The 26828-nt window shown below is 44.8% G+C and overlaps 1 protein-coding gene across 6 annotated transcripts in view; it reads right to left on the bottom strand.

The window, feature by feature from the left end:
- EYA3 (EYA transcriptional coactivator and phosphatase 3) overlaps positions 1-26514 on the bottom strand; it is a 43777-nt gene extending 17263 nt beyond the window's left edge. Inside the window, exons 1-9 of one of the 6 annotated variants that reach the window (XM_064731427.1) lie at positions 26424-26497; positions 25293-25336; positions 23825-23939; positions 15593-15690; positions 13691-13734; positions 11058-11137; positions 8256-8322; positions 7340-7482; positions 2980-3117 (exon numbers count right to left, since the gene is read on the bottom strand). In XM_064731427.1, the coding sequence (XP_064587497.1) occupies positions 2980-3117; positions 7340-7482; positions 8256-8322; positions 11058-11137; positions 13691-13734; positions 15593-15625 (505 nt within the window). In that variant the 5' untranslated portion in view covers positions 15626-15690; positions 23825-23939; positions 25293-25336; positions 26424-26497. Of the gene's footprint in view, positions 1-2979; positions 3118-7339; positions 7483-8255; positions 8323-11057; positions 11138-13690; positions 13735-15592; positions 15691-17163; positions 17180-23824; positions 23940-25292; positions 25337-26423 lie in introns of those variants that run through there. The other 5 variants (XM_064731431.1, XM_064731429.1, XM_064731428.1 and 2 more) reach the window with 5 other exon arrangements.
- Positions 26515-26828: the final 314 nt, after the last annotated feature.

Below are 26828 nucleotides of genomic sequence, written 5' to 3'. Positions count from 1 at the left end.
GATATTCCAGAGATTATTATTGAAACAACTCTGTCCATCCTTTCAACACCTCCCTGGCACCAGCCCCTGTACTGGCCTGAACCCTTGGTGAGCTGCTTGAGAAGGAAATATAGCAAATCTGAAAAAGGAAACATTTCCTGGAGTCTGCAAAAAGTTTTTCCAAAAAGCAACAGCATCTGCATAATTGGAGTGACTTTTGCACACTTTGGGGTGACTTGTGCACACTTTCAGAGAGCAGCCTGCAGGGAAATTTCTCACATCACACATTCTCCCAGCAGCACAGATTAAAATCCTTCTCCTGTGTGAAACTCTGACAAAGCTGGGGGTGAGCAGTTTGCAGAAGAGAAAACTCCAGTGAGACCTGAGAGCCCCTTCCAGCATCCAGAGGGACTCAGAGAGAGCTGGAGAACTTTGGACAAGGGGTGGAGTGACAGGAAAAGGGGGAATGGCTTCCCACTGCCAGAGGACAGGGTTAGATGGGACACTGAGAAGAATTCTTGGCTGTGAGGGTGCCCAGAGCAGCTGTGGCTGCCCCTGGATCCCTGGAAATGTCCAAGGCCAGGCTGGACAGGGCTTGGAGCAGCCTGGGGCAGTGAAAGTGTCCCTGCCATGGCAGAGGGGTGGGAAGGGGATCATCTTTAAGGTCCCTTCCAGCCAAACAAATCAGTGATTTTATAATTCACAGAGCAAGGCCTGGCATGGGTCTGTCCCCTCAGCACCCCCAGGGATCCACCTGCCCCTCATGGGAAATCTTGTGTGGCACCATCCCTGAGCCCTGGCAACCCCACTGGGCTGTGAGACTCAGGAAATCATCCTGCTGGGGGAAGGAGGGTTAAGCTGGAAGCAGGGAGTATTTCCAGTATTGCTTTCCTTTCATTTAACTGATTGAATTCCATGAGTGGTTTGCTCAGTGCCAAGATGCACAAAGTTGTTTTTCCTCAATCAATGAATAAAACTCTGGTCCTGCTGCTTCTGGAGCCCGTGTGCACTCACAAAAAATGATCAGTTCATTGCAGCAAACAATTTCTGAATGCAGTTATGCATGAGAAAAGTAAATTAAGGATAAATACTACACCTGGCCATTGACTGTCTCAATAATGCAAGCTGTGCAAGGCCCATGGCACACCACAGGACTCTCCTCTGTGAGAGACATGCTAAACCCACTCACTGCTGATTTTAACAATTATCCTCCTTTTCTTGGCTCTCATGAGACCACATCTGCTTGTGGCATTCAGTTTGGCCCCTCAAGCACAAGAAACATGTTGATAAAATTCAATGGGTCTGCTAAAGAGACACCAAAGCAGCCAGGGATCTGGAGAATGTGCCCTGCAAGGGGACATTCAGGGGACAGGGACTGTCCAGCCAGGAGAGGAGGTGGCTTTGGGGACCTGATGCAGCCTGCTGGTACCTGCAGGGACATTAGTGACAGGACAGACACAAGCTCTTTTTGCAGGTGTGCAGCAGCAGCAGCAAGAGAGAAATGGTCAGAACATGGAAAAGTGAAAGCTCTGAGTCAATAAAAGAAAAAAAAAAAAAATTCATCATAATGACAGTCAGGTTCTGGAACTGGCAAAATTTCCAGCCTTGGAGGTTTTGGAGATGTAACTAGATAAAGCTCTGAGCAATCTGGTTCTGAATTCTGTATCAACTATTCTTTGAGCAGGAAGCTTAACTGAAAATTTCCTAAAGTCCCTGAAATTATTTTGTGAAAATATTCCACAAGGCATAGATTACAAATTCCTGAAATGCTTCATAAAATTTCCAGAGAAAGAGACAAATTTCCACCATTTATCACCAAAACATAAATGGCAAATTCCAGCCTAAAGAAGAGGTATCATTTTGCAGATGTGTGCCATAAGGAACAATATTCCATTATTCAGCTATCTGGCACATTCACTGCTGAGGAAGCTGGAGAAATTCAGCATCTGCCTTTTTAGATGTGGCAATTCCAGCAATGATTATACTTTAATGGTAGTTCTATACATAAATGGCAAATTCCAGCCTAAAGAAGAGGTATCAATTTGCAGATATGTGCCATAAACAACAATATTCCATTATCCAGCTATCTGGTATATTCACTCCTAAAAACTGCTGTGGAAGCTGGTGAAATTCAGCACCTGCCTTTTTAGATGTGGCACTTCTAGCAATTACAATATTTTAATGGTAGTTCTATACATAAATGACAAATTCCAGCCTAAAGAAGAGGTATCAATTTGCAGATGTGTGCCATAAGCAGCAATATTCCATTATTCAGCTATCTGGCACATTCACTGCTGTGGAAGCTGGTGAAATTCAGCACCTGCCTTTTTAGATGTGGCAATTCCAGCAATTATAATATTTTAATGGTAGTTCTATACATAAATGACAAATTCCAGCCTAAAGAAGAGGTATCAATTTGTAGATGTGTGCCAAAAGCAACAATATTCCATTATTCAGTTGTCTGGCACATTCACTGCTGTGGAAGCTGGTGAAATTCAGCATCTGCCTTGTTAGATCTGGCACTTCCAGCAATTATAATATTTTAATGGTAGTTCTATACTGAGAAATTCACTTCCTAGCAGATCTACCAACCTGTGTCTGTGACATTCAAGAGCCATCTACCTCCAGAAGGAATTAAAAACAAATGTTTAAAAAATCTCACTGCAGTCAGGATATTTCCTGCCATCAATCTAAAGACCACAAACAAAGAGAAATGCAAGAGCACTCCCCATAAAGCATGCAGGAACACAACAAGGAGTCTCTCTCCCCTTCCCATTTGCTCCTCACCCTGTTCAGCCCAGCAGCATGGCACCAACGAGCCAGCCTGGTGCACACACAGGGGGAGCAAACACAACCCCACAAACACACAGGCACAAAGAGAAAAGAGGCAAAGCATCAAGAAGCATGCACAAACCAAGGACAAGCGTGCAGGCCTCTCTAGTTTGGTATCTGGACTCAGTTAGGTGGAGAGAGATGCAGATAAAAACCATGCCAAGTTACCTTCAATGGAATAAGAATAATGTGCTGGGCTGGGCTGGCTTGTGGTTAACCCTGTAGTGCAGGTAAGAACACTGTGCTGACTTGTAGATGGAGTCTGAATTAAACCACTTTCAGGTTTCATACCTGGCCACAGTGCACCTGAATCAGATAAATTGGACCAGTTATAAACAAATATGCTGGGACCAAACAGCATGCTCCTACCTCAGATTAAGATTGTTGCTCATCACAAAAGCAAGTAACAAATGACACATGGAAAATGTTTAATTTTGGCAATAGTAAGCACTGCCTGTCAGGCTGTGCAGGGATTAGAGCTGGTGACAAAATGGCTGAAAAAGAGAAAATTAAAAGCACCAAGAAGATTAATTTGCAAAGCTTTTAACTAAAATCTGTTTGTGTCACTGAGATTCAGTGCCCATGTAGATTTGGACTTGCCAATGGTTGTGATTTTGTGCTGAGCTGCACAGCACTGCAAGGGACATCAGCTGTGACAGAGAGGCCAAACTGGGATCTATAGGCCAAGCTCAATTCCACTACTTCACTGGGCTTTGGGATGAATATTTTAAACCAAGCCACAAGTCAGTAATTTTTCCTAGACTGACAACAACAAATATAGAGCTAAAAAATTAATTAAAAATCTGAATGTTTCTTCCAGACTTCCTGTTGTTTGGGAATGCTTTTGTAAGAACCCTGGGCACAGCACAGAGAGCAGAGTGACTGCAATTATGTGCACAGGGCACACCAAGCACGTGGCTCAGCTTGGGTGCTGTGTAAGGTGAGGTCTCTGCACTGATGGGTGCCAACAGTGCCCAACTGAGGCAGCTCAGCTCAGGCCTTGCTCTTCAGGGCTCTTCAGGCTTTCATTTGAGTGTCTCCAAATCTACAGCCAAAGCCAAAGACAGTTCTCCCTTGCCCTGGTTAGGAAGCAGAAATATTTTGAGAGAATCTACTTACAAACAAGCAGGAGTGTGCAAAGCAGAGGGACAAAGGAGGTTTGGAGCTAGACAGAGGTCAGGGCCATCAGAAAGAGCACCCTCCTTTTTAAACAGCCTGAAAACAGTAGCAAGGCTGCAGAAGCCACCAGCAGCCCTGCACCCACTCCAGCAGGACTGAGCCATGGGCTGGGAGCTCCAGGTTTCTTACCTAAATGACATGGGAGAGACTCCATCAAGCTGGACATGAGCAGCAGCTCCAGGAGATCACTCCATGCTGCAGCTTTGTCAGAATTAAATTCTGCAATGGCCCTTTGAGGTATTTACATATCTGATCCCAAACTGACACCTATCAGTCAACTTCAATCACTCCCCTCTGCACAGTTACCCCAGGGTTTGACTCTTTGACTCTCAAGTTGAACTGACACCTATCAGTCAACTTCAATCACTCCCCTCTGCACAGTTACCCCAGGGTTTGACTCTTTGACTCTCAAGTTGAACTGACACCTATCAGTCAACTTCAATCACTCCCCTCTGCAGTTACCCCAGGGTTTGACTCTTTGACTCTCGAGTTGTGTCTTTGTTAAGGTTTCAAGCCTCCAGAACCTCAATAATTAGCAAACAAAAAGGAAAGGCTGATTCAAGAAAGACTGTGGAAACTCCAAAACAAAATATATGGGAAAAGGATCCTCCAAGGAGAGTGGGAGTAGCTGTGTTTGTTTAGCCTGGAAAGGCAGTGCCACCATCCCACATGGCTGAGCAGTTCTCCCAGGGGACAGGAACCAGAAGCTCCTTAGGGCACAAAGCAGAGGGACAAGGAGCAGTCAGCAGCACAATGTGATGGTCACACAACGTGCAGAAGTGCCAAAGAACCTGAGAGTGAAACACAAACCCACCCAGGGCGTGTGCCAGCAGGTCAGACACACACAGAGGGTGATTCAGGAAATGTGCTAAGGCATCTTTAGCCCCTGCCTTCCCTGTCTTGTTGTTACACACATGTCTTTTATATTTTCTACACCCAGGGCTGATGGCAAATGTCCTGCAGGACAGCATGATAAGCTGGCACAGCCTCAAGGATGATGGAGGAGAAGCTGTGAGAGGAGGAATGAGACTCTTCCATGTCCAGGGGCTGCACTGTGTGTCACAGAATGTCCCAGCACACATCTACAGATATGGAAAAGCCCCACACAGGACATCCCAGCATTTGTAGGCTTTTGAGTTAATGTAAACCATCACATCCATGGTGCTTCTAATACCAGCTTACAGCTGGGCAGCCTGGATGTCACCACTCTTATTTTAATGCTTCTTTAACAAAACCACAGGGGCATCCCATGCACAACAATGCACTGAGCACCAAGACAGGTGACAAATCAGCAAGAGCACAGGTCATCCCTTCTCTAAAAGAGCATCCTGACTTTAGCCACCTCCAGGCTATGCCTGTGTTTGTCAGCTTGCCTGAATTTCATGCTGGTTTGTCCCACTTAGAGAAGCCATGGTGCCTTCTTTCTGGCATAGAAACAAATACAAGGTAGAAAGACACACCAACCTCTGTAAAAGCCTCTGGTGCTGGTAAAACCAAGCTGTTGGCCCTCACTTGCTCACTGGAGATTTTGTGAGCAGAATTTCCAGAATTCCCTCTGCAGTGTGTGTGTTCAATGCTCTCCTTCTACCTCTCCATCACACTGTGCAAGGTCCATCTTCTCAGCATGACCCAGCAGGCTCCACTATGATTTCCATTACTGGAAATGACTTTTAACATCTTCCTAACACTAAATATTCAGGTGTTTAACAACAGACCTAAAATCAACACCAGACATTTCAGTAACTGATGACATTTGGGATATTTTACAGATGAAAGCTCCTTTGAAGTCAACAGAAAATGCAGATCTCCTTCCAGGTTTTCAGAAGAATTTCTAGTGTTACATTTAGGGTAGGATATTGAAGCAGCTGAGTACCCCTGCACTCCAGAGCATTTGGATTTAAAAAATGAACACTCCCCCCAAATACAGGCACCACTACTGCAACCAACAAAACATCACACACACAATGCTCTAACAAAACCCCTACACCTTCCCTCCCTCCTTTCACAATTGTAGAAGTCTAAACCACTGTTTTAAACAACTTCACTGGAGCACTCCACATATTTACAAATATTTGCCTTTAAAAACACCAACATGTGACACATTAAAACACACAACAGCACACAAGGCAGCCTCAGTGCATCATGCACAACACACTATCAAAAAACACCAAATAAATGAAGCCAAGGGAACCATCAGGCACTCAAAAAACAGCAAAAACCAGTGCAACAAGGCACTGAAACCAAAGTGCAGGCACCCAGTGAGGAGGAGTATGTTCCAGCAACCATCAGTAATTACAGTATTAGCAATCTAACTGGTGTTTAACAAAGCCAAGTCTGGATTTATTATCTTTCCTCCACCATCTTTCAAATCTATAATGACAAATCAATTGTTGTGTAACCTTTACAAAAGCCCATGTTCTGTCAGTAGCTAACAAAAGCCAGAAATTTAGCTGCTTTTATTCAAAGACATCTAATTTTTAACTAAAGAAAAATTCATGTTTACACACATCAAGGTACCAAGATTTTAGCATTACAGATAAATCTGCAAGAGGCTCAGTGCATACTGTGCAGTACAACCACAGGCCTGAGACATATTTAGAATCACAGAATGGTAAAAGTTAGAAAAGACCTTTAGGATCATCAAGTCCAACCATAAATCCAGCACCACCATGTCCTGTGCAAGGGGTGGGGACCCCAGCACTGCCACAGGGGGCTCCCCCAGTTCCCTGCATGGTGCTGTGATGCTCCCCCCTCTCACCAGTGTTCCCTGCTAAGGGATAAAACAGCCTCTGCTGCCTTCCATTCTTTGGGAGCTGCATTTGCAGAGACTGGAATAGCTATCAAAAGGGCTCAGTTATTAGAGCAAATTAAGGAAATTATTTGCCTAGTAAATTTGGAGACATTTTAGCATGAGCTCTCATTTGGTGAAAGATGAAATAAAAATGTCTTAATTGTGGTTAACAACAAAGGAAGGAGGAAGGAGGAGGAAGGAGGAGGAAGGAGAAGAAAGGAGAAGAAAGGAGGAGTTGCAGTATGGGGTGTTGTGTCATTTCACTAAGAAGGAAACTGCACAAACACAGCTATACCACAACTAGAGACAATGATGATCCCAAATCAAGAACCATATGGCAAACTTAATGGGGAGATACAAATTAACAGCTTTGTAAAAAATCTTATTTTTGAAGTTGAAGCCCCATCAAGAGATCAGTGCCCATCTACAATTTAAGCTATGTGCTCTCCTACAAACCCTTCTCTCCAACACACCTGGTTAAGCTCAACATTGGCTTTTTACTGAGACATAAAACAGCAACTGCAGGCACAGAGAAATCTTTGAGAAGTGACTTTTTACCGAAAGGAGGTAGTCCATAGGTCTGGGTGGTCTGGGGGTAGATGGTGTAGGGCTGGGACTGCTGTAGTGCTTGGTACTGAGGCTGAGCAGGGTAAGGGCTCATTGTTTCTGACACTGGTACAGAGAGGATATGTGCATATGGCCTTGGGGAAAAGAGAGAAAAAAGTCAGAAAGAATTGTTTAAATTATGCAGCTTTCAGCCTTCAAACCAAAAGACACATTCAATAATTGCTCCAGAAAGGAGAAATCACTCAGACTGACAAGTCAGTGCAATAAACTCCTTGTGCTTCCCAAGGCAGGCTCCTGAGTTTGCAGATGCTGCCTGCAGTGAGAGCAGGCAAATCCCTCCTGCACAGTGCCACAGATCCAGGGCAGGGAGGGCAGGGAGGGCAGGGAGGGACACATCCCCATTCCAACAGGCACGAGTGCTCAGTCCCATTAACCATTCCTCACCACACCAGCCCCTGAAGCTGCTGCAATCCAGCAGCACCTGCAAGAACCAGGGGGACACACACACAGAAACTACACAAAAACAAACACCAGGGGTTAAAGCCCATCCTGCTCCAACAGGAAAAAACACAAAGATTCCTAAACACAGTGAATGATGAGAAAATTTCATATTCCCCTTATATTTATTTATGTTCAATTTGTTTATTTGACAAATATCATGTGCATTATTCACCAAGATTATCATGTTAATTACTTGAAGGGCTTAATTTATCTTTGTGGGGCTTTCATTTATCATTTTTAAAACAGTCACTAAAGCTAAAGGGTGAATTCTGTAAATTCAGTGTCTTCAGCAATGAGTATCTGCTGCCAGTTGTGGGATTTACAGCACTAGGGAAATGCATAAAGATACAAAAAAAATACTTTAGAGAGAAGAATTACAGAACTCAATAACAATTTCTTGACTTACTTTGCAGAATACATTTGTGAGGTATAATCATTTGATGACCTTGGGATATAATCAGTGCATGTCATAACTGAAAAAAAAAATAGTTTGCATAATTACAGAGGTGCATTCAAAACCCAACAAATAAAGACAAATGTCAATACTCATGGTACATTTCAATCAACACACTGTATTTACAAAGAGTTTTAGTGCCCTGAATATCTGTTTCAAAGCAAATTCTCAAAAAAACACTGTTAAACTGGCACAAAACTGTTTTGCCAGAGAAGGTAGATCAGTCAGTCACACTATTCCTCCCTGTGAAACAGAGCTCTTTCTCTTTATCAGCTGGTACCATAATTTTTTGCAACTGTCATAAAAAGCTTTGATTTCAGCCCTCCCCAAACCCCTGCATATTTGCCAAAGGAGCTTCATCTGCCCCAAGTGTAACATTTCTGTGTCCTGGAGCAGAGAACAAACTTCTGTTTTGCCAAGGTTTCCTCTTCCCCTAGGTATGCTGGAGCCATGCATGGACAGAGAACAGTCTTCCCTGCAAAAAGGAACAGCTCCAGCTCAATGAACTACATCACAAATATCCAGGGAAGCACAGCTGCAGTGCACAAGGCTCAGAGATGCCTCTAAAATAAGCTGGCACTTACATTTAACCAGATTTTTCTGCTTCAATAAATCCACAGCAATTGCACTCTGAAGCTGGTAAGACAGTGGCTCAGCTGGAAACCCAGAGAGGAAATGTTTCAGATGTTCTCAGTCAGCACAGCTCTGGTTCACCTTGTGTGAGATTGCTCTGTTACAGCACTCCAGGCTGGGCTGCAGATGGGGGCTTGGGCTCCTGTGGCCTCATCCAAGAGCCATTGAACACTCTTGGATCACATCAGCTGATTGAATACTCAGCTGTCCAGCAGAAAGCAATGATGGGCAGGAGCCCAGCACAGAATTTGGCCCTGTAGCCTCTCTGGCAGGAGTCCAGCAGATTTTGGCCCCTGTAGCCTCTCTAGTAGGAGCTCAGCACAGAATTTGGCCCTTGCAGCCTCTGTGGCAGGAGCCCAGCACAGAATTTGGCCCTGTGCAGCCTCTGTGGCAGGAGCCCAGCAGATTTTGGCCCCTGTAGCCTCTGTGGCAGGAGCCCAGCACAGAATTTGCCCCTGTAGCCTCTCTGGCAGGAGCCCAGCACAGAATTTGGCCCTGTAGCCTCTCTGGCAGGAGCCCAGCACAGAATTTGGCCCTGTAGCCTCTGTGGCACATGGCACCACCACAGTGCAGCAAGTGCTGAGGCTGTACCTGCAAGCACATGGGTTTATGAGCTCAGATCTACAAGCACCCTACCCAAACCCTCAGCAAACACAGCTGCCCTGCTGTGGATCCAGCTGATTCCTCTCTGAAAGCAAAGCACCCAGGCTTGCCCAGGAGCTAATCCAGGCTAACTGTCTATCTCCAGGTGCCCTGTTCCTCCATACCTACCACAAGAGAACACATTTTCCCTCTGGAGTGACACAATAACAGCCTCCAAAACAGGGTTATGGACAACAGCATCCTCTGCCCCAATAATGTGCTCAAAAAATTTGGGATTTCCATGTTGGACCTGCATTATTGCTCTTGTATGACCCTGTAGTAAACTCTCCTGAGTTACACTGAGGAAAGCAGGACAATGCCACAGGCAGCTCTAACCCTAATCTCCATTCTGCCACCTCAAAACCTTCTCTTTGTGTGATCTGAACACAAGCAGCTGAGAAGTACAAACCATCAACCACATGTGCTGAAGCTCCCAAATGATCCATGAATCACCTTCCTCTGCTCCTCAGCGTTTGCCTTTGCTCACAGTGTGAGCCCATGTAGCACAAGGATACAACAGGAAACACAAACTGAGAACTTTTGGACCTCAAGGCTTTCCTCTAACATTTGTCAGTTCCCACACGTTGAGGATTTGTAGGGTCTTTTTTTTAAGAAAGTCAATATTCATCTGAATAGTTATGTAGTAATGATATTTCTAGAATTTGTGTTTATAAATTGCATACAAAGAATTAGGCAATGGTGTGAAAAAGCAAAAAATCCCACTATAAATTGCAGGCAATTTATGGGATTTGTAAATGGCTTATCCAGTTAGGCAGGAGGTTTTGCAGGATGAAATTTCTCATAAGTCCTGCAACACCACAGTTCATGGATTAAAACAGCAATGATTAAATCAATTACAATGGGAAGTTACACCTTACACACTTTCAGCTAAGGTGAGCTGGCTTACACTTCAAAATATGTATTGGCAGTCAAAGGCATTCCACAGAGTAATCTGACTTTCCCAATAACTTCCAACCCTCTTTTTCCAAAACTCCACTTTTCACTTAGTATGCAATCTTTGTATTCCCTGCCTGTTTCCTCTCTGTTTATTTCCTAAGAGCTTTCTGCAGACATTCAATACAATTGAGAGTCTAAGATGAAGTGTATGGCATATTGCTACAAAGGGCCCAACCAGCTGTGTAGAGATAATGATTTATAAAACATGTTTACAATAGGCATTACAACTGATATGGACTCAACCCTCAAGAAGAATCATGTCTAAGGCAGATAAGACACAGCAGTGCTCAAAAGCACCCAAGAGCCAGCTGAGGGGCAGTGATACAAAAATATTTGTTAGAAACAGATATTTCCTTACCATCAGGCATTAACACTTTGTAAACACCACAGCAAATGTTCACTTTACAACTGATAGTGAGAGCAGGGTAAGGATTACAAGGAGGAGACAAAGCTTGTGGTGGATGGAACATGGTACCAGGGAAAGACATGAGCAAAGACAATGGCAGAACTCCAGATACTCACTCTCACTGGACATGGGAAGGTTTGAACCAAGGTTTGGAGATTCAGTTTTCTGCTCACTGACTTCTGTGCTGCTCACATGACTGCCAGGACAACAAAGGTTCAGTGTTAGCATGATGAACTCTTAAATTAACATCCTTGGCCATCATAACCCCTGGGTTCAACCCTTCTGACCAAGGCAAACTAACTCTTCACAAAACCCAGCCCTGTGCTCTTTGCTATTTCAGGAAGAGATTCTGAGAGAGAGATCTGCAACTGGAATGAGACATCAAACGATGGGGTTTGAGTGGAGGGGTTTGTTAGAGGGGTAAATGAGCCTTGCTTGGTCTTATCCTATGCAAGCTGTTCCAGCTCCAGAGCTCAGTCCCCAAGGGCACTGGGTGCTAGAAGTTAGCTCGCTCTCAGACCAAGGCCGCGGGTTAGCTCTTAGCAAGCAGGGAGATATTCAGCTCTTAGTGATCAGGCAGCTCTTGTGATTTCAGCTTTGCTTGCTAGGTAGCTTTTCCCTTGGCCTAAGGCTCCAGCAGAGGGTAGAGAGAGGAGAAGCAGAAGACGCTGGCTGTTCCATGAGTATGGCTTTATTGGAGGGGTCTGTAAAGGGTCTCAGATCTTCTTCTTCCCAGTTAGTAGGGGTACAGTATGCTACTTTTATACCCTTGGCCTGGATCCAATCCTGACCAATGGCAAAGGTGTTAGGGTGACCATAAGTGACCAATGGTAGGGTTTAACACAATATTGCCTTACATGGCTATAGGGATAAGGTACAAGGCAGATGTCTCTGGAGACAGGAAACTTCTTTGCCGCTGTGTCAGCATTCTATTCTCCAAGGGGCCCTGGCTAAACCTGAGGGGTTTACTACAGAGGGGGGCAGCAGGGTGGTTTCTGTGAGAAACACCTCTTGGCATCTCCATTCCGTGTGCCCAGGCTGCAGCAGCCAAGCAGGAGCTGCAGGAGTGCAGGGTGACCCTGCTGGCACAGCTCCCTGCCACAGCCATTGCCTCACTGCTGCATTTGTCCCTGAGGAGCAGTGCTCAAACATCCTTCAGCTGGGGGTCACTTCTGCACTTCAATCTGTGCAGGTTGCTGGATTATTCTGGATTTGTCCCACGTTGTTTCAGTTCCATGTTGATGTTGCTTTGTTCATGCACAGAGTAGGAAGTACAGATAATTTCTGAATGAAACTGTTTCTTCCTTGATTATTGCTTTCCAGGCTTTAGTTTGATTATTGCTAGTTCTGCAACAAAGCTTTTCATGAGGTTTTGAGCCATCTGTGTGCTGTTGTGATATTTTGAAACTGCAGTTTCTCAAGGTGAAGGAGCCAAAGGAACTGCACCTTGTAGCTCAGGTGTGCACCAAGCAAGGTGCTCTCTGCCTCCCTCCAGCACCTGGCTCCACTCAGCATCCCAACAAAAAAACAACTGCACATTTTTGTGTTGGAAAAGTAAATTAAATTCTCAAGAAGAGCCTAAAGGTGTCTGAGCTGAACTACACAGGGAGCAGGAGGCTGTATGAGAAATAAACCCAAATCTTGCAACACCTTTCCTCACCCATCCCTGCTTTCTGGGCTCAACTAAACTGATTTTTTTCTCCCTCCTTCACCTCCTGCAGTGCAGAAAAAAGGGAGAAACAGGTCCAATAAGTTCTTTTAAATTAATCCATTGGTCAAACTTAAAATCATGTATAGCTTTAGCAAAACAGGACCAAAATATTTAAACAGATTATTTAATCAAGTTAGAAATACAGCTTTATCCTAACCCTCTCTTCTGTTTTTAAAATCTGGATGTCCACAATTTGAAAATCCAAGGATGTTTACACTCAAATCTTGAGCTCCCTGTGCCCACAGGGAAGGTGTGGGTGTGCTGGAGCAGGGTGGCACAGAGGGAGAAGGGAGAGCCCCTCAATGTGCTCAGACCTCTCTACCCAAGGAAGGGAATAACTCTCCCTAGGATCTGATTTCTCTGACTCAGATGGGCCAGAAAGGGAGCTGGTGTGATTAGATCAAAATTCTAATTTTGAGAATACAGAACATGACCACTCCTGCAGAAATGGTGTTTCCTCCTTGCTCTTATTGGAATGGCAGAGACTCCAAAAAGAAATTTTTGCTCACTGAATTTGCTGCTACTCAGAGAAGCAGAATAAATCCTAATATAACTATTCTAAGTAGTAATAATAATAATAATAGTTAATTCCTAAATACAGTACCCATCAAAAAGCATCTACTGAGGCTAAAATTACTATCACACAAGAGCTTTAAATAGGAGAGGCTAAAATTCAAGAGTTTCATTTCTCAAAGCAGTTACCCACAGTTTCACTAAGAATAGTAGTACAGATATTACTAAAATATCCTGAGTCTCACCAAATTAAATGCATGTTATTTCAGTCTCATTCTGTGAAAGACAGATGTGCTGATGCCATTCTCTTTGTGACCACTTTTATAAAACCTTTATACCACAAGGCTAGTTAATTATTTTTTATTGGGAACTTAATCAAAATTATACCAAATCCAAATACAACTTTATTTTCCATAGCTCTGTAAAAAAATAAATCAAGAGGCAAATTTCTAAAATGAAAGCTTTATAATTGTAAAAGACCATAAAGAACTGTTCCACACTAAAATCAAATTTAAAACCCCATACCTCAGGCTCTGGTCTCTGGATTCCTGCATCTTGGCTTTTTTCACCTGCAAAGACAAAAATGTTCAGAGCTACAACTAACACAAGCTGGAGGGTTCACAATGTCCTGCACTCCAGAACTCACCAGTGGAACCATGGGCTCTTCATCTCAAAACAAGCTTTTTCCTAATTAGAAAACAAGGGCTAACAATGGATTTGTATAGCAGAATTGTGATGTTAGTTACATTAGTAATAGGTGCTGAGACATAAAGCCACAAAAATAGCTGGAAGAATAGCTAAGGAATTTTGTGGAAATTGAATAAAACAGTCATAAATTTTAAGAAAATCTTATTCTGCACAGGTTCAGCAGAAACTTTGCTCTTTCCCCCCTTTATTTTAATATTGCATAGAGATAGGAACATGAATTCTTTTTCTGTAACAAATTAGGAGTTTTGGCTCCTGACTAAAGCAATACAACAATTTTTTCTCATTTTGGAGGTGCCAGCTGGATCCTGTTCCTGTACAGGGTATTACACCACTGACAGCACTGGCTTGAACACAAATTTGGTTTCTGCAGGCTACAAGCATTACTGTGAACCCTCAGAAGGATGCCAGGGTGAGTTTCTCCTGCAAGAACATGCCATTACTGCCTCACTCATTCATTAGCATCCATTCAGTCTCTCATTCTGTCACAGAATGACTGACTGGTATCACTGGTATTCTTAAAAGAAATTACCAAGAAAATCTTCAGCTGAATATTACCTGCTTAAAGGACACACCACTGAAAATTAGCTGTACCCTACCTCCATGCCCTAAAGGATAAAGACAGTTTTCATTATATTAGGATGTATTTAGAGAGATTTCCTTTTTTAGTACAGGCAATTCATTTCTAAACTCTTCAAAAAGCTGGAGTACAAACTATGCTTAGTTTCACATTTTGTGGATATTACTCAAGCCCATCATCTACAGCTTATGGCAAGACAAGTTCTAAATAATTTTACATTTCCATTTCATTTGATTTTGTTCCTGTCATAAAATTGCCTAAATGACATTACAATGTATTTTCTAACTAGTTTAACTGAAGAATATTAAACTCTCACATTAAAAAGGCATCAAAATCTTTTCAATGACACCACAAAGTGCCCTCAAGCACATTATTCTGTTTCTATGTGCATTTGACAAGGTATCCAAAATCCCAAGCATCACTCCCATTGTAACTTGGCAATTCCTTGTTGAGTTTGTGCCAGGTTTATTTTGGGAACAGAACGTTAATACAAACATTTCTGCTTAATTCCTACGCTATCATGTTTTAGATATACAATTTAATTAATCTCTTACTGTATTGCTAATTCTCTACCAACACTTCCATGCTGTGTTAATATCAGTTATTGATAATGCAAAGACTGTTGGAAATATTTCACATACATGTAGCAACTTTAACCTTCAGACATGCTTCCCTACCCCAAGTTACTTTATTTTTTTATATTTCATTATTTTATATTTAAAAATGCCTTCCACTTGGGGAAACAATGAACCACAGGACCTTTTCAATCTCTCAAGCATAAAAAGAATTAAACACTATACACTCTAATACCCAGCATGCTGAATTTGTCCCTAAAATAGTGAATTTTATTTTCTCTTCAACAGGCTTGAGGTAAGTCTGGTTTTCTGAGTAATCATTTTGCATAGAAACATCATGAAGTTCAAGAACTTACAACTACTCCTTTCTTACTACTGCCTGTACAATTATAGTAAATTAAATGTACAGCACATTTTATGAACAACAAAATGCTTTTTGTCCTCTGGATAAATACACTAAGTCTAAGCCTTCTTTTCCAATATTAGTTAAAATAACTGTATACCAAAATTGTGAGATCACTAATTTGATTTAGATTTTCATTTTCAGCCTTTTTAAAATATACTTACTGGTTGCTCGGGTAAGTCTTGTGGCTCTTCCATGGGTATTACTATTATTTTAATGCTCAAATGATTCAAACTGTGTGTTCCTCAGCAGTCTTCAAGCCCTGTTGAGAAAAGGTGTTCATGGCTTTATGTACTTTTTGGGGGCTTATCATGTAGGCTATCACAGAATATTAATTGTTATGTACTCCTCCCCTAAAACTCGTGGGGCCATCTCCCAAATAAAATACAAAATTCATATTATGGAAAGATTTCATAAACAAGGGATTTAGCTTTAAGCTTTGAAGATAGAGATTTTTCATGCACATGGTACATTTCTACATCATTTGCTCGGAGCACGTTGACTGCAGAAGCTCACACACTAATCAGACACGTGCACCATGATTTTAAAGACAGTTTAAATAATCAAGTCTGGTCTACTAGGTCAGTAAACAGCACGATTCAATCTAACCTGTTTTTATTTAGAACATTTATATAACAATCAAAAAAAAATCAGGACAAGACTGTACACCTAAATGCATTTACACACAGTGCTGTTCCCCACCACATTCACAAAGCAAGTTCTTTATTTCAGCTGCACCTTTCAAAAAGAGAAGTTTGATGAAATTTTAGAAAAGAATTTTTATTTTGGAAGCATTTAGCAGGGAGATATTATATACTACATTAAAAAGCTGCTGCTTTCCAGGGACTTAAAATCATGAAAAAGAAATTTTGCATAATATTTTCACAACCTGATTAACTTTTGCAATTTGCTGGGCAAAAGAGCAAGGCCTGTGTCCTCCTGCCTTCACCTGATGTGTACAAGCAGCATGAGCTGTGTTTTTGTTCTTTCTGCAGCTCATTTTGGAGCCTCTTTATTAAAACCAACCCCAACCTCTTCAGAGCAGCTTTCCCTGAGCTGCCTCCTCTGCCACACACCCACAGAGCACAACTGCAGGGGATTGCAGAAATCAGACAAAACGCTGAAAAACTCTCAGTGGGTTGGAGGAGTTAAATCCAGAGCCTTTCTGTGCTGAGGTACAACCTATTCCTGCCTCTGCAGAAATGTGAAAGTGGTTTTTGACACACCACTCCTTCCTCCAGGACCTTCTATTCACCCACCCTGCCCTGAATATTCAGGCACCTCCAAACCGCGGGTGTGGGATCTCAGCGCCTCAGTCCTGAGGTGTCACCGAGAGCACCCTTGGGGGGCTCGGGAGTCCTGGAATGTTGCCAGAAGTGTCTGGTGGCTGGACTTTGATCCTACACAGGAGACGACCCCCACACCAAGTGCCTGAACTGGTTCACAAAAACAACTCTGTGGTGTCCTGAAAAGCAGGGCTGTGTCCCCTCCCTGGCTCCTGGCAGACCTACTGACCTGGCAGCGCGGGCAGCCTGCCCAGAGCGCGGCCCCACGTGCCAGCCCCGCGGGTGTGTGCAGCCTGCAACAATTCCACACCCACCACAAAACACAAAAGGTTCTTCCCTCATTTCAGGGCAGCTCTTACGTGCCACGGGGTGTTGGATGTGGCAGGATTACGTTTCATTGAGGGTTTGAGGATTTTGCAAGGCTGCCACCCCTAATCAAAGCTACTTACCCTTATTGCCTGGACTCGAATTCACAATTAGTGTTTTCCATAATTCAGGTTCTTTGGAAATGACCCTATTCACAACACAAAGCACTACTGTCACACTTCCAGTTTTTCCTCCACTAGTTTCAATCTGTTTTATTTTAAATATAAATCTTACTTATTTTTTGTAGAAATAACAGAAAAATTAGGACTCAGGAGAAACTCTGCCACTCAGAGATTATACGAGGGAGCACAAAATACAATGGCCAAGAGCAAGAAGATGTGAAATTTATTCCTGTCCCTCATCCTTCACTTCTGTTATTTAAGACTTTTTTGCTGTGTAATTTCATAGAAGAATCCCAAACTAAACTCTTCAGTATGGAAAAATATTTTACATTCCACCGATCCATACAGCAGTAACTTCCCATGCCATGCTTTGCTTAAAAGCTGTGAGCGGTTCTTTAATTTTGGTTTTCAGAAGGATTTAAATAATTACAAAGACAAAAAGATTCTCAGAGTCCCACTGGAATATCTTACATGTGTGAGGAAAACACTCTTTCCAAATAAACTGGGCATCTTGTAGCACCTGGAAGCAGATGATTGAACCAAAGCAAATGAACAGAAAGTGTTCAGAAGGCAGAACCTGAAGTGAGAGGTGAGAACAGAAGTGAGAATTCCAAGTGAAACTTGGCCTAGGGTGGCTTTGTGCCTTCCCTGTACCTGCAGAAGCAGCAGCAGGGGCAGAGGGTGACACCTCACACTCCGGTGTGCTGGGGTTGCCCAGAGCAAGCAGGGGGAAATGGAGGCACCGAGCTCCCCAGCCGAGCTGAGAGCAAGGGGTGAGGGCATCCTGCCCCTGGCAGGGCCAGCTGCAGCAGCTTTCCCTCACCCCAACAGTGCTAAATAACAGGGAGGGGAAAAGGGAGAGCTCCTGCCTCTCCCAGCCTCCTGCACCCCACTCCTGCCTGGCCTCCAGGGGCTGGTGAGGCTGGAAGCAGTCTGGATGTAGGATCTGGGGAGGGAAGGGGAAAGGGAAGGGAAAGGGAAGGGAAGAGGGAAGGGAAGAGAGAAGGAAAGAGAAGGGAAAGAGAAGGGAAAGAGAAGGGAAAGAAAGAGAAGGGAAAGAAAGAGAAGGAAAGAAAGAGAAGGGAAAGAAAGAGAAGGGAAAGAAAGAGAAGGGAAAGAGAAGGGAAAAGAGAAGGGAAAGAAGAGAAGGGAAAGAGAAGGGAAGGAAGAGAAGGGAAAGAAAGAGAAGGGAAAGAAAGAGAAGGGAAAGAGAAGGGAAAGAGAAGGGAAAGAGAAGGGAAGGGAAAGAGAAGGGAAGGGAAGGGAAGGGGAAGGGGAAGGGAAAGAGAAAAGAACCAGAGAGATCCAAGCAGAGTCTTTCTGCTAAGCTGATGACACCAAGATCAGCTCTGGCCCTGCCCAGCCCTGATCCAGGGGAGCCAGCAGGGTGAGGGTCAGGAAAAACACACAAGCAGAGCACAGGATGTCCCTTTTCATCCACAGCAAATGAAACCAAAATTTTATCATCTACTTTGATGAAGCAGAGACATGACAGTGATAAATATCCAACAGCCTTTTCACCTGTAGCACCCAGGCAGTCACCCAGAGCAGGCACACATCTCCCTGGGGCTGGGCACACAAAGTCCCTGGGGCATGGCAGGAACCTCTCCCTGCCTCCCTCCCCTGCACTGGGGCTGAGTGAAGCTGCTGGCAGGATCCTGCTCCTGCCCCATTCATGTCCCTAGGAGCCCTCTCCAGCACAGCTCATCCCCAGCCCAGGGCCCCAAACCCCTCCAGGTGCTCTTGGACACCTCCTCACCCAGTGTGAGAGCTCTGAACCACCCAGAGCTTGGATTTCCCAAAAATCAACCCCAGCACCCTAAACCTGCTCAGCCTGAGCTGCCTCAGAGGAGCACACTGAGCCAGCAGCTCACCAGCAACACAGATGATTTTTCAAAACTGAAAATACACAAGGCTGATTTTTGTTGGGGTTTTTTAGGGGATGTTCTTGGCTGTTTTGGCTTCTTTTGCACATCAAATCTCAAAATTAGATTTTTAACTCATATAAAACTCAAGCTAACTGCACTTCAGGTAAGCTTTATTATTTTTTTACAGATTACTACAGAGCATTTTTAAACCCTAAGTGAACACAACAGCAGAGGTATCAAAGGTTCAGGAGGTGAGAATGCTTCTGTGGGTCACTGGGTTTATGAATGAGAAATACAGTATAAAATGGAAGCAAGTGTGCAAGAAGCCATTAAGAGCTGCTGCAATGAAAGAAACATTCAGAAAAATGAGTCCATTGTTCTGCTTCTGGAAACCAGCAAAGTACCACACTTTTTTGCTTTATGGGATGATTTTTGTTAATTACCTGATGAAAACTATTCTGTAATATGTGAATTAAACACCAGGTTTTATTTGATCTAGACTTGTTTTGAATAACCACCCTGTTTAATTCCAACTTGCATGGAACACCAACAATGCAAAATAAGAAGAATTGGGTTTGCGTGTCATTTTATTTTGTTTGCTCCATTTAAGGAGCCACATTATCCAAACTTCAAACCAGAAGGCCTCAGAGCTGAGGTATGGGCTGCAGAATCCCTCTCTGCTCTGCACATCTTCATGCCAATAATTCACCATTAAAAGCCCTGGCAAGTGATCTCCAGTTTCTTGCACTAAATCCTGTGTTCAAAATCCTAAAATACCAAGCCCAGCTTGGTCAGACTTTCTCACACGAGATGCTCTGGATAGAATTTCTGAGAGCTGCCTGCTATGAGCAGCACCGGGATGGACTGCTATTTACTTTCAGCTTGTGATTTGATTTTCAAGCCCATCTGCCTTGGCTTTGAATATAAAGTTTCATGCAAGCAACAATTCTCCCAAGCTGTAAATAATTAAAGTCAGGATACTGTGATAAAATCAACATGCAGCAATTATACTGATTAGAAAAAAAGCTAATAACTATGGTTTTATATTACTTTAAAACAGTCACTATTTCCCTAGGAACAAAGTTTTGATTGAGGTAATGAAATTACATCTATTAAACAGTGTTGGAATAAAATCATAGGATCATTTATTTTGGAAAAGACCTCGAAGATCATTAGGTCCAACCAACGCCCAGCACTGACCATGTCCCCAAGTGCCTTGTCTTTAAACCCCTCAAGGGATGGTGACCAGCTCTGCCCTGGGCAGCTGTGACAGGGAAGAAATTTCCCCAAATATCCACTCTGAACCTTCCCTGGCACAGCCTGAGGCCATTTTCTCTTGTCCTGTCCCGTGTCTCCTGGGGGCAGAGCCTGACCCCACCTGGCTCCATCCTCCTGTCAGGCAGTTGTGGGGAGCAGGAAGATCCTCCCAAGCCTCCTTTTCTCCAGGCTGAGCCACACCAGCTTCTCCTCAGAGTTGTGTTTCAGCCTCTTCCCCAGCTCTGCTCCCTTCTCTGAACGTGCTCCAGCCTTTCAATATCTGTATTGTAGTGAGGGGCCCAAAACTGAACCCAAAAGAGAGGGAAATCATTTCCCAATTTCTGCTTGACACGCCATTTTTCACACAGGATGCCCTTGGCATTTCTGGCCACCTACCCACATGCTGGTTCATGTTCAGCAGCCAACCAGCACCCTCAGGTCCCTTCCCATCACTTTCCTCCCAGCCTGGAGTGTTCCACAGGATTCTTGTGCTTAGGATGCTCTCCATTCCCTTTCCAGAACATTCAGAAATGTATTAAGCAGGACTGGTCCCAATCCTGAACCCTGGGGGACTCCACCAGTGCCCAGCCCCACAGGGATGTAGCTCCATTCCCCTTCACCCTCTGGCCCAGCCATATAAAAGTTTTAAACCCAAGCTCTGAGCAGCCACTTTCTCCAGGAGAAATGGAGTTAAAGGGTTTACTAAGGCTCAGGTAGACACATCCACCTTGTAGAAGGAGATCAGGTTGGTCAGGCAGGATCTGCCTCTCCTAAGCACTGGGACTGACCCCTGGAAGTGCCACATGATGCCATGGGAGATGGTTTGTTCTACAGTGCTCCTCTCCACTGAGGCTGCAGCTCTCAGATCCATTTTCTGACCCTCCTTCTAGATGGGCAGTACACTTGCAAGCACCCAGTCAAGTGGGATTTTCCTGGTTAGCCAGGGAGGCTGGGAAATGATGAAAGGTGGCTCAGTGAGCATTTTCCTAGAGTGCCCCAGAGACTTGTCTAAGTGGTGTAGTCTGTACTTACAGAAACATTTTATTGTCTTTTACAGCAATGGCTGTAATGTTTTGTGCAAGTTTTTTGCACAAGTCACCTTTGCAGTTATTTGCACTCCTTAGTTGTTCAATGCACAGCAACACAAATACATGGATTAGGCAGCAGAACACTGTAGTGCTGCCATATTTTCTGGTGGGGTACTCATGACAATGTGCATTACACACACACAGAACCAGAGCATGCAGCCAAAACAACCCAAGACATCACCCAAGTGGAGCAGAGCTGTTCCTCACAATGTTTTTTTTCACTCACCACACGACAGCTCCTGACAGAGGAGCAGAACTTGGCACAGTGCAGCATGGCAGATCTACCCCCCTTTTCTTTTTTTAGGTTTAATTAGAATACCCAAATAAAAACAAAAGCAGAACAGACACATATTGACGTTACCACAATGCAGCAGAGCTCACAGCAAACACTGATACTCCACTCTTGGCTTTTCTTATCCTCCACACACACCCACGTGCCCCTGGGTACAACACACACAGGGATCTGCAAAATACTGTGACAACCAGACAAATAAACCCTTGTGATGAGTGCTGCTGGGTGAATCCCTGCTCTCTCTCCATGCCCCTTCTTCCCTTCTTTATCAGCCAGGAAATTTCAGAATTAAACACTGTAAAAGTTACAAGGAAGGCACTTTGCATGCCCTATTTCTGAAGGTATGGATGGTCATGACAAGCCTCCAAATGCTGTCATAATGTAGGAGTAAAAAATCATTATTTGATTAAAATTTCATAACCTTAAAATAGAAAAAAAAAATAAACACAACGAGAAAATAACTGAAATCAAACATGGAAATACAAGTCTACTTTTCTCCTAAGCAATGCCTGTTCACTGACAGGAGGTTCCCCATGATTTTTAGATCCTTGAAGGGCTTTCAGTGCTCTGAGAGTCTGCAGCTCACTCTGCCTGACCCATGACACATGCTTGTTATCCCAGTTCTTATGCAATGCTTTTTCAATTCTATTTTGAAACACAGCAGGGAAAATTTTAATGGGGAAAAGAACTGTTTTCACAAAAGGAAGATTTGGAAAGAACAACTTCATCCTCAAGGAAAACAACTCCCACTGAGGCCAGAAATCATGTGGCAACTCCTGCTGGACAGAGCCAACACACATCACTCACAGGGCAGGAGAACACAGAACTGCTGCTACCTACCAGTGACAGAAGCAAAGCACAGAGATTTACAGAAACATCAGCCAAACAGAACAATTGATTCCCTCCTCTCTTCCTCAGGATACAACCTGCAGTGAGACCAAACAGATTTTCCCCTGAAGACCACACAGAGTGTGAAATCTCACAGCCCATATACATTTTTGTGTTTCTGGAAATAATTAAACAGGTCACAAACTTCCAGAGCTGCAGCCCCAGACAGCAAAAAAAAAAAAAAAGCTGTTTGACTTTCATGGTTTTAAAAACAAACATCCCAGCAGCAGGACACACTGCCCTTAATTCCTAAAAGCCACTTCAGACATATCCTAATAGATTAGGACACTTCCTGAACAAAAGACTGAACTTTTTAAACTTCTCTCAGTCAGACAGCAAATCTGTATCACATTAACCACAAAAAAGAATTCTTGACATTGTGCAGCTCTAAATTCTATTTTCAATAGAAGATTTGACTCATAAATCTCAGAAAGTCACACAGCTACCACCAGAGGCTACCATGAAATGCACCTATACTTCTGTTAGAGGAACTCTTTCAGTACTCAGCTCTACTCACAGGCCCCAGAAGTGAAGATGACCAGTACCAAAATAAACAGCCAGCTCACAGTTTGTCCAGAAGGCTGATCTGATCTGCACAAGCCTGAAGAGGCAATGTTTGATCATCAAGGACAGATTCCCCAAGCACAAGAGCCCAGTCCAGCCCAAGAGGCAAGAGAATGAGCAAATGCAGGGGAAGGACAGTTTGGCTGGACAGACAAATTCTGACTAAGCTCAAAAAGAAAGAATCTGAGAGGTCAAGCAAACCAGTATGAGACTGACTTGTAAAATCCCAGAAATGGAATTACACATAACAGTGCATTCTGTATAGAGATAGGAAGCACCACCCAAGGTTTAAAGCTGCCACCTGCTTCATGTGAAGGCCCAGCTGGTGACTCTCAGGGAAACAGCACTGTCAGTATTCAAACACAACCCAGAAACATTTCAAGAAACTGCAGGAAGCTCCTGAGATACCAGAATAGTGCTCTGGTCAAGTCTTAACTCATGAGAGACCCATCTGCTGCAGAACTGAACCTCTGAAATTAGGCTAGACATACCCTTAACCCCAAATAAAAGCCCATATAAGAGATGGAAAGAGTCCCCATGACAATATTGTATTATTTTTCTAAATACAAGGCTTGTTTTGTGGTTATCTTGTTCAGTTAAGGACTGATGGGTGACACCTGGAACAGACAGGGCAGTGACTGCTGTGAATCACAGGGACACCATACCCTGAGGAGGCTGCTGTGCCCTGCTGGCTCACAGCACTCTCCTGAACATCATGTGGGGTCTCAGGAGCAGATCCCAGCCCTTGCAACATCACCTTCACTGAGGCTCTGCAGGCAGCTGCAAGAAGAAAGAAAGGATTTGAAGTTACTCCCTCAGGTACTGGAGTGCCTCCAGCCATGGCATCTGCACAAACTATCCCAGAACCACTGCTGGAGAGATGCTGGCTTGAAGCACTTTAACCAAGCAGAGGAAAAAAATTCTAGACAAATCAGGATGAAATAAAGGAAGTAAATTAAGGGTATGTAAAAGACCTTCCTCAATGTATAACCAACCCATGAGTGATGCTGGGCATGGCACAGGGGCAAAAACCACCCCCAAATTCCTGTAAGAAGATGCTGTCTGGAGATGGGTGGTCTGTAGAAACTGCTTGGTGCAAGAACAAACATAAAATACCAGTTGTTAAGTCCTGACATAATCCCATTTCAGACTCAAAAGTTTCCACACCTCTCCATCCCGGCAGCTCCTTCTCCAATCACAGGGGTTTGCAGACCCAGTAAAAGTTTTATCAAGCATCTGTTTTCTAAGAGAAGATTTCAGGGGAAAAGAGCAGAGACTTGTCAAGAGGGGGAAAAATAACCCTAATTCTGCTCACTGAGAGTACAGGCATGGAGCTACTCCCATCCCAATATTATCTGTTTTATGCCTTGAGTACCTTGTGTGTAGCATGGCTTGCACACAGGCACACACTACTTGCCTGTCTTTAAGTTCAATTAAAGTATTTCAGAATATTTTATCTAGTTTTATGTTTAGCCATCTATAACCACCTTTTGGTACACAGAGGCTAGGAAATGGTACATTAATCCAACTCATTCATACAGCACATGGAAACCCATTTATAGTGTCCTCTGACATATTCAACTCAAAATTCATTCAACATCTGGAGATTTCCGGGGCAAACGTTTGAGAAGTTGCAAATACTTCCAAAGTCACCAATTACTTGGGAATTCCTACAGCTATTGCATACATCCATGAGCGTTTTTCAAACAAATTATTTGGAAAGCAACAGTTTTTCAATCAGATGTGCTGCACAACCCAACAATACACAGTTCCCAGGTAACATAACTGCTGCTGAGGGAAGAGCTGAGGGGGAGACAAAAGTTGCAGGCAAACAGTGCAGGAATTGCAGCTTGGAAACTGCAGGACCTCGAGCTCAGGATGTTTCAAACAGAGCAGGGAGAATGTACCAGCAGATCAGTGCTTGTGTGGCAAAAGCTGGATGGAGAACCCCACAGGTAAGAGGGATTGCACCATGAGGAAGCAAGGAAAATCCCTCAAACACAGTAGGTTCAGCCCAAACAGCCTGTAGGTTTGCAGGCTGAGAAAACCACTAAGTTCATATATTTTTAAAAGTAACTTATTATGAAACCACTGACTTCAGGCACATGAATTGTGATTTTTTATTAAACATACCTTAATCAGCTTCCAGAGTTTAAGATAATCCACAACGGACAAAGCTGAAGGAAACCAAACAAGTGGCAGATAAGATTTTTATGATTATCATTATCTTCATCAGTATGTTGCCTGTTAATTACCACTTGGAGATTACTACACTACAGATTAAATGCATCACAAAGCTAGCTCCATTCTGAAAGCAAACTCCACCATGACTCTTTGTCTGATGCTCTATCAGAAGGGCCACAGTGATGCTCCATCAAGGACTAGCTCTAGTCTGGAAACCATTCAGCCACACCAGGCAGCACAGAAACCAGACTAACAAAGCGTTCTGTGCTGCACCTGGCTGTACATAAAGCTCCAACAACTCTGCACAGCATTCCCAGAACCAGGAACATCCAGCAGAGCCCACCTGGATCCAACCTCGCTTGTGAAGCCCAAGCCCAGCCCAAGCATCCTATTAGAGTGTACAGGCTCCAGCATAAGCATTAAACCCAGCCAAGAGTGATGCAGGTGCGCTGAACCGTGCCCTGGGGAAGCCGGCACAGCCCGTGCCCGGTACCGGGAGCCGCGGTCCCTTCTGTGGCCATCTACGGAGCCCCGGGCAGCGCGGGGGCCGGCTCTGGGTCCCTCAGGCCGCTCCTGAGTGCCTGGCCGAGCCCAGGGAGCCGGGCAGTGCCCCGGGGCCGGCTCTGGGTCCCTCAGGCCGCTCTCAGTGCCTGGGCGAGCCCAGGGAGCCGGGCAGGGCCCCGGGGCCGGCTCTGGGTCCCTCAGGCCGCTCCTCAGTGCCTGGGCGAGCCCAGGGAGCCGGGCAGTGCCCTCTGCTCCTCCTGCCTTTCTCCCGGCCCTTCCGCGCACCAGCAGCGGCGAAGGAGCCGGGACAGCCGGTCACGCCCCTCCGGGCTCGGGGGTGGCCAGGCAAGGTCCAGCCCCGGACAGGGTCCAGCCCCAGACAGGGTCCAGCCCCGCGCCGCCGGTGCTGCCGCGGCCGCTCAGGCCCGCGCTCCGGCGGAGCAGAGGCAGGAGCGCACGCTGAGCACACGCGTCGGCCTCGCCGCCCGCGGCCCCGCAGCGCCGGCCCGCCGGTGCCAGCCCGAGCCCGCGAACAGCACCGGGGGCTCCGTGCGCAGGGCTCGAGCAGGTTCTTACCGAGAGGCGGCTCCGGAGCCGGGCCCGGGGCCCGCAGCGGACATGGCAGCGGCGCCCGCGCTCCCCGCCCGCCGCCGGAACAGAGCGCGGCGCCGGCAGTGGCGTCACTGCCCGCCCGCCGGGGCGGGGCCGCTGCCGTGAGGGAGCCGGGCGCGTGTGGGTCCGGGCGCTGAGGCGGCGTCACTCTTGGAGAAAACGGAAAATATTTTTTGTGAAGTCGCCCTCACTCACTGTCCCAAGTGTATTTAAATAGAGGGGAGCCAGGCTGGGTGCCACCAAAGCCGTTCCATCACTGCCCTCAGCCGGGCAGGGCAGAGCAAACACAACGAAAGGCTCTGAGGGCGAGAGCAGGGCAGGAGGGATCTCTCACCCAGCACCGCTACGGCAGACATGGCCCGGATGAGG

The sequence above is a fragment of the Zonotrichia leucophrys genome, chromosome 23 (genome assembly GCF_028769735.1).
Source record: "Zonotrichia leucophrys gambelii isolate GWCS_2022_RI chromosome 23, RI_Zleu_2.0, whole genome shotgun sequence".
In the NCBI taxonomy this organism is placed as follows: Eukaryota; Metazoa; Chordata; class Aves; order Passeriformes; family Passerellidae; genus Zonotrichia; species Zonotrichia leucophrys.
The sequence above is the reverse complement of the archived record's forward strand: the minus strand, read 5'-3'. Positions and strand labels throughout refer to the sequence as shown.